The 8,305-nt window shown below is 38.3% G+C and overlaps 2 protein-coding genes across 2 annotated transcripts in view; both read left to right on the top strand.

The window, feature by feature from the left end:
* LOC107675245 (ATP-binding cassette sub-family C member 8-like) overlaps positions 1–4,508 on the top strand; it is an 80,376-nt gene extending 75,868 nt beyond the window's left edge. Inside the window, exons 31-36 of the mRNA XM_016469523.1 lie at positions 1,209–1,287; positions 1,380–1,488; positions 1,871–1,974; positions 3,353–3,486; positions 4,115–4,177; positions 4,342–4,508. Of these exons, the coding sequence (XP_016325009.1) occupies positions 1,209–1,287; positions 1,380–1,488; positions 1,871–1,974; positions 3,353–3,486; positions 4,115–4,177; positions 4,342–4,479 (627 nt within the window). The 3' untranslated portion in view covers positions 4,480–4,508. The remainder of the gene's footprint in view (positions 1–1,208; positions 1,288–1,379; positions 1,489–1,870; positions 1,975–3,352; positions 3,487–4,114; positions 4,178–4,341) is intronic.
* Positions 4,509–5,502: 994 nt separating this feature from the next.
* LOC107675278 (ATP-sensitive inward rectifier potassium channel 11-like) lies at positions 5,503–6,863 on the top strand. The gene has a single exon (XM_016469573.1). It carries the CDS (start codon positions 5,691–5,693, stop codon positions 6,828–6,830), a length of 1,140 nt encoding a protein of 379 aa, XP_016325059.1. The 5' UTR covers positions 5,503–5,690; the 3' UTR covers positions 6,831–6,863.
* The last annotated feature ends 1,442 nt before the right edge of the window (positions 6,864–8,305 follow it).

The raw sequence follows: 8,305 nt of genomic DNA on the forward strand, positions 1-8,305 counted from the left end.
AAACACCTGCCAGAAAGGCCTTGGAGGCCGCCACACTTCTGGTAGAGTGAGCCTTGACCCCCAAAGGCGAGGGGAGATCAGAGGACTCATAGGAAAGACAAATGGCATCCACTATCCACCAGCTGAGGGTCTGTTTAGTAGCAGGAAGACCTCTCTTGGGGGGACCATAGCACACTAGCAGTTGGTCTGCCCTTCTCCACAGGGCAGCTCTGTGGACGTATGCATCCAGTGCTTGCACTGGACACATACAGTTAAGCTTCTGCTGGTCAGGCTCACGAAAGGAAGGAGGACAGAAGGCCTGGAGTACGACAGGCCATGGTGTAGAGGAGGGAACTTTAGGTACATAACCCGCTCGATGGTAGAGAAACGCTTTGGCCAGACCGGGCGCAAAGTCTAGTACAATTAAGCTTCTGCTGGTCTGGGTCCTGAAAGGGAGGACAGAAGGCCTGGAGTATGACAGGCCACGGTGTAGAGGAGGGAACTTTAGGAACATAACCCGCACGAGGGTAGAGGAACGCTTTGGCCAGACCGGGCGCAAAGTCTAGATGAGAAGGGGCCACTGAAAGGGCCTGCAAATTCCCAAGTCTCTTGAGAGAAGAAATCGCCAGAAGGAAGGTAGTCTTAATAGTGAGATGGCGATCAGATATCTCCTCTATCGGCTCGAAAGGAGGTTTACAGAGAGCTTCTAGCACCACAGCCAGGTTCCACGGGGGGACGCGAGATCGTACAGAAGGCCTAAGCCTCAGTGCACTGCGGAGGAAACGTGTAACAAGGGGGTGCCTGCCCACTGACTGACCACCGAGAGAAGCGTGGTAGGCCGCAATGGCTGCCACGTAGACCTTCAAGGTGGAGTGGGTCAACCTTACGGAGAATCGGGTCCTGCAGGAACTCCAGCACTGAACCAACTGGGCAATTAACTGGGTCGAGCTGGCGGTCTCCGCACCAAGAAGTGAAAAGCTTCAAGGCATACAGTTTCCTCGTAGCGGGAGCTCTGGATTGGAGGATGGTCTCAACAACCTAAGCTTCGCTCCCAAGCAGACAACGCACAGCCAGAAACACTGTCTGCTTTCGCCCAAGTGTTTAGTCTCGCCCATCCATTGGACTGATTACACACGTGATTCAGAGCGTGGTCACGCTGAAGGCGTTCCCATAGCGTTTCGACAAAGCTCAAGTTCCTGAAGGGGAACTGTTGTGTTTATCTGTTATAGGTTGGAATCTGTGGTAGAACAGGAAGTGGCAAGTCGTCTTTCTCATTAGCCTTTTTCCGGATGGTGGACACATTTGAAGGTGACTAATTTTTCAAGTTCAAGCTAATGTAATTTAAATTACAGAGTATGTATAATATATGGCTTGGATTTTAAGTCGCTATAATTTAACAGGGCGAATAATCATCGATGACATCGATATAGCAAAGCTGCCTCTTCAGACGCTGAGGTCGCGCTTCTCTATTATTCTGCAAGATCCCTTCTTATTCAGCGGAACCATCCGGTGCGTCTCATGAAACCGAATACTGCATGAGTCAATGATATTGTCATAATATCCTAGACATTATTTTTTTAATTTACAGTTAAAACAAATGTACTTACGAAGAACATAATCAATTGGATACATGAGATATGATTTCACAAACTCTACATTATATACATTATGAATGGAAGACAGACAAGCATAAATAAGCATTTATATATTATTTGTCACTGCCGTTCTCTAAATGTACCATAGCAACAGCAGAGTGAACTCATTTTTTGTCTTGTTTCAGTGTTTTTAAAAGCCCCATCATACATCACTATGTGACTGAAGAACTGAAGGATTTCTAGGGCAAGCTGAATTTATAATGAAGTTTTATAATACCTCATCTTCTTCTGTTCAGTTTTAATCTAGATCCAGAGATGAAGGCTACAGACAGCATGCTGTGGGAGGCGTTAGAAATCGCACAACTCAAACCAGTAGTTAAAACCCTGCCTGGAGGACTAGGTAAGACAAAAACCATGCCAGATACCGATAGAAATCACATGTTAAAGGGATCGCTCACCAAAAACGTGTACATTTTGTCATTACTCAACTTCATGTCGTTCCAAACCTACTGTATATTACTTTTTTCTTCTTCTGTGGAACATAAAAGCAGATCCTTTCTATCCCTTTAACCCTGTAAAGCCTGACATACAAAATAACAAAATGGAAGAGTTTATTAAACCTTCAGAGAAAAACTCTATTTATTGTTGTTGAGTATCATATTTGATGCATCAGGCTTGTATGGCTCATATAATATGATACAGTCAGAATATGGAGGGGAAAAAAAAACATCTCAGTTTTATTCAGAGGCCAAAACTGAGCAAAAATATGCTGATATTTTTTATGGTCAATTCTGATAGCTTGTAAATCATTTTGAATTTTATGACATTATAACAGAGTACTTATATAAAATCATATAAATATTAGTTGTCACTCTATATTTCCCATTAATAAGTTATAGTAAGATGATATTTAAATGTTTAGTTTTATGATCAAAGCTTTGTAGTTTCAAAACAAATAATGCAATGTAGTGCTGGGCGGTATGACCACAAATTTATATCACGGTATTTTTCAAAATTATACCGGTTTCACGGTACATGACCTCACCACAGTGCAACAGTGAAAAGGCACCGCTTTCAAACAGTGTCGCGTTCCGAACGTTGTTTAAGCGGCATACACTGGTATTGCGGTATTTTAAAAATTCATATCATAACAAAAATAAACACCGGTATTCAGTATGAACCGGTATACCGCCCAGCACTAATGCAATGCAACACAACAATGATTGAGAGATGAATAAATAGGCTTAATCAAAAGCCTTTTGGATTCACATTTAAACATGATTTTTCTAGAAAATGAAATATGGATAATCAAGTTGCTTCAGTCCAGTAAGTGTTCATCTTCAAATATTACTAACAGTATAAAAGATATTCTGTTTACTTTATAAAAAATCAATAAAGATTTCACAGCAAAAAGACACATGAAAGTATAAATGATCAGTCAGACGGCAGAAGGCATAGAGTAGATTCTGTACAACAGGTTTTTCAGCAAACGTTTGATCATTTAGAGGAATTTAGAGAAATGAGGTTTATAGGGTTTCACGAATAGATGCTTTTATGAATGAATGTGTACCCCTCTGGACAGTCCCAACAGAAATTATATCTCATATTTCTAAACGAGAGCACATCAAATTGACTGTGCGGTCAGCTGATAATCACATCACCTCCAGACATCAAACCAGCTGCAGCAACATTTCACTCTGAACGTATAAAAACCGTTTAGACTGCGAATCAAAAGCTCTCTAAAATTATGATTGATGATCTTTCGCCTTGTGTTTCAGATGCCATAATAACTGAAGGTGGGGAGAACTTCAGCCAGGGGCAGCGTCAGCTCTTCTGTCTGGCGCGCGCATTCGTGCGGAAGAGCAGTATTCTGATTATGGACGAGGCCACTGCTTCTATAGACATGGCTACGGTGTGTGTGTGTGTGTGTGTGTGTGTGTGTGTTTAGAAGTACAATAGAGAGTCTGAGAGGTAGAGGGAACAGCCCAGGGCCAAGACCTCAATTCTCAAGCACTCTTCTCCTCTGCCTTCATCTCTCTGAATAAATGAAGTGTGGCTCTGCTAAACGCACTGGCTGAGTTTAATAGAGGAATGGACACACAGTGAGGGTCAGTTTGACTGATTCATACTGAAAGGAAAGCGTCTGTGTGAAAAGTGCTGGTGTTTATATACCACCTACAGACTGATATCAAGAATTTGATATAAAAATGATATGCCAGGATGAATGTAAGCCATCATATAAGCACTAATATATAAAGTAATATATACTAAAATACATGTTTACTTTTCAATTATATCTTCACTTAAATTGTATTAAGAATAAAAATAATTATAATTTGTAAATACATATATTGGAGAAATGCAATTAAAAAGAAGATTTTAAATAATTAAAATATATTTAATATTAATATATATATATAATATAAATTATATGAATATAAATATATACATGATCATATGACCCCTTTAAAAAAAAAAACTGTATTACATTGTTATATATATTATGTTGTGTTATATTAATAATGCTCTTTATTTAATAGGAGAGCATTCTGCAAAAAGTTGTGATGACTGCCTTCGCCAACAGAACTGTGGTCACCATCGCTGTAAGTTCCCTATTAGGTTGCTTTCTGACTTTAATATTTAAATTCTGGTTGCAGTTAAAGTCTGACAGCATGACGACGATTGAATACTTTTAGTGATTGAGAGGCATTTATCCTGCTCAAACAAAGTCTCAGGCACTTGAACTCCACTGTGTGTTTTTCCACAGCATCGTGTGCACACCATCCTGAATGCAGACCTGGTGATTGTGATGAAGAGAGGAGTCATTCTGGAGTTTGATAAACCAGAGGTTCTCCTCAATCAAGAGGACAGTGTGTTTGCGTCATTCGTGAGAGCCGACAAATAAACCCGAGACCCTTGACTGAAACTGCAATTGTACCATGAATAATGAATAATTTATTACTGCGATTATCATCACATTTGTAAATAAAATGTTAATCATTTATTAATAAAAACATATAAACTTGTATGCTTATATTGAATTTTTCCTCTTTTATTTTTAATATTGCTAAATGTGTCAGTTGATTATAGTACTGTAAGCTATAGTGTATTATGATATAGTACAGTTTGTCTCATCTGAACATGAATCTTAATTTTTTTGTTAATGCAGAGTGAAGTGTAGTATAATATAACAGATTATAGAGTAGTACAGTTCTTTAGTAAAGGATTGTTGTCTATAATATTTGTTAATAAAATATTAAATTAGAAAAATTATAATATGAATAAAGATAAAAAGTATGAAAACTATATATATATATATATATATATATATATATATAATATAATAAATATATGCTTTTTCCAAATAAGTTTGTTAAAAAGCTACAAATTATTAAAAAATTGAATATAAACATAATGCTCTTTTTAATAGGGTAGGTAAAAAAGTTGGAAATAAGTCTATTTTAAAAGCTAAAAATTATGTAAAAATATAATAAATTGAAACATTCTCTTTTTAATAGACTGGTTAAAAGTTGGAAATAAAACAATATAATTATATAATTCTCTTTTTTAATAGACTGGGTTATAAAGTTATAATAATAAAAATATATTATATTATATCATATATTAAATAATAATGCTGTTTTTTAAAGGGTTAGGATAAAAAGTTAGAAATTATTTTAAAAAATTAATTGTTATATTAGTAGGTAAGGCTCTTAATAAGAGATAATTCTACAGTACAGCATTGTTATAGCCTATAGTATATTTGTCTCTTTAGAACTGGAGTCCTCACTATGACTGTAGTAGTGTATAGTTAAGTCTAGCGTGTCCTTTAATTGTTAACGCAGAGCGGTTTCTAACTGTGCTAAAGTTCGCGTTTAGCACGCATGCCCTGTGCAGAACGAGTCTTTCTGTCCGGCCCGAAGTCACATCTGAGAGGATGTGTGAGAAAATATCCGGTTGCAACTGACAGGCAGCGGCAGCAGGAGCACTAAAAGCGGCGTCTTCCCACGGGACCTCCTCACCTCTTGCGAGCGAGTGCGCAGAGTTCGTGCGAAAAAAACACGAGCCACGTTACGACTTAATAACGCAGCCGCGAAATTATAGCATGGACCAGCTATGTTGTCCAGAAAAGGACTCATTCCCGAGGATTATCTGCTGACCCGCTTGGCGGAGGATGTGTTGCAGCCAAAATTCAAGACTAAACAGCGGAAAGCGCGATTCGTCGCCAAGAGCGGAACGTGCAACGTCGCGCACACGAACATCCGCGAACAAGGACGCTTTCTCCAGGACGTCTTCACTACTCTAGTGGACCTAAAATGGCTTCACGCGCTCCTGATCTTCACCATGTCCTTCCTGTGCAGTTGGCTCTTGTTCGGGATGATCTGGTGGCTCATCGCGTTCGCGCACGGAGACCTGGACGCGAAAGGGGACGACTTTGTGCCGTGCGTAACGGACATCCACTCGTTCTCCTCCGCCTTTCTGTTCTCCATCGAAGTCCAGGTGACCATCGGCTTTGGCGGGCGGATGATCACGGAGGAGTGCGTGTCGGCCATCGTGATACTGATCCTCCAAAACATCGTAGGTCTGGTGATCAATGCCATCATGCTGGGATGCATCTTCATGAAAACGGCGCAAGCGAACCGGCGAGCGGAGACGCTCATCTTCAGCAAACATGCGGTTATTACCGTCAGAAACAACAAACTGTGCTTTATGTTTCGCCTTGGGGACTTGAGGAAAAGCATGATCATCAGTGCCACCGTGCACATGCAGGTGGTGCGCAAAACCGTCACCAAGGAAGGCGAGATCGTGCCTTTGGACCAGATAGACATCCAGATGGACAACCCGGTGGGCACCAACAGCATCTTCCTGGTGTCTCCCCTCATCATCAGTCACGTTATTGATAAAAACAGCCCTCTGTATGACTTATCAGCGGCGGATCTGCAGCACGAGGACATCGAGGTGATCGTCGTTCTGGAGGGGGTGGTGGAGACCACCGGCATCACCACCCAAGCGCGGACCTCTTACCTGTCCGAGGAGATCCTGTGGGGCCAGAGGTTCGTGTCTACGGTGTCTGAGGAGGATGGGATGTACGCTGTGGACTATTCTAAGTTTGGAAACGCCGTTAAAGTGGCGACGCCGAGCTGCAGCGCGCGCGCTCTGGATGAGGCGGGAGGGATGGAGAGCTTCAGACTAAAGGAGTCCAGCGGCGCGTCAGTGCGGAGGAGAATCAGACATCAAAACACCAAAGAACTGTGAATGTACTCTGTCATTATCCTCCTGAGACCCAACGAAAGGGTATATAATGTTAAGTAACCTATAATATATATATATATATATATATATATATACACACACACACACACACACACAGGCCACCATGGTATATAATTGTAATATATTACATTTAATTTATACACACACAGCTAATATTTAATGGACCCTTTTCACAAGACTGTGATGACGCGTTTAATGGTCATCAGCATCGTAAATCCTCAAAAGTTTCACCAAAGAACTGTGAATGTACTCTGTCATTATCCTCCTGAGACCCAACGAAAGGGTATATAATGTTAAGTAACCTATAATATATATATATATATATATATATATATATATACACACACACACACACACACACAATATTGACAAAAGTATTGGGATGCCCCCTTCTGAACCATGAACAGGTTTGACTACTTTAGTAATTTCCATGAGTACAAATGTGACCCTGGATCACAGAACCAGTCATAAGGGTCAATTTTGTGAAATTGAGATGTATACATCATCTGAAAGCTGAATATATAAGCTTAGCTTTCCATTGATGTATGGTTTGTTAGGACAATATTTGCTGAGAAATCTGAGGGTGCAAAAAAAAAAAAAAATCAAAATATTGAGAAAATCCCCTTTAAAGTTGAAGTCCAAATGAAGTTCTTAGCCATGCATATTACTAATCAAAAATCTGTTTTGATATATTTACGGTAGGACATTTACAAAATATCTTCATGGAACATGATCTTTACTTAATATCCTAATGATTTTTGGCATAAAAGAAAAATCGATCATTTTGACCCATACAATGTATCGTTGGCTATTGCTACAAATATACCCGCTGAGAAACCCGGAAACGTGAAAAAGGTCCATTTGTAATTGTAATTTAAATGTAATGTTACTTTTTAAAATATATTAAATCATTATATTATAATTTTATATATGCTGCTTATTAATTAATTTTAATAATTCATAACAATTATTATACTAAAATATATTTTAGTGTAATATTTAACATTTTAATCATTTTTCTTTAAATAAACATATATAACGTATTATTACAATTAAATATAAAATATATTAAAATTAACATTAAATTTAAAAATAATTGATTTTTAAATTTAATGTTAATTATATAAATTGTTATATAGGTTGCTCTCTATATATTAATTAATTCATAATAATTACCTATTATTCATAATAATTAACACATTTAATTTTTGTTTAATATTAATATTAATTTATATCTAAATTTTAGATTTCAAAAATCTAGTGGTTTAAAGAGATACAAGATGTCTTTGTATCTCGTTAAACAAAACTAGATATGTCCACTTAAAGGGGTCATATGATGTTGCTAAAAAGAACATTATTTTGTGTATTGTGTTTATGCGGTTTAAGGTTCAAAAAACACATTATTATCCACATACTGTACATTATTGTTTCTCCTCTATGCCCCGCCTTTCTGAAAC

Source organism: Sinocyclocheilus anshuiensis, unplaced genomic scaffold (genome assembly GCF_001515605.1).
Source record: "Sinocyclocheilus anshuiensis isolate Anshui unplaced genomic scaffold, SAMN03320099.WGS_v1.1 scaffold532, whole genome shotgun sequence".
In the NCBI taxonomy this organism is placed as follows: Eukaryota; Metazoa; Chordata; class Actinopteri; order Cypriniformes; family Cyprinidae; genus Sinocyclocheilus; species Sinocyclocheilus anshuiensis.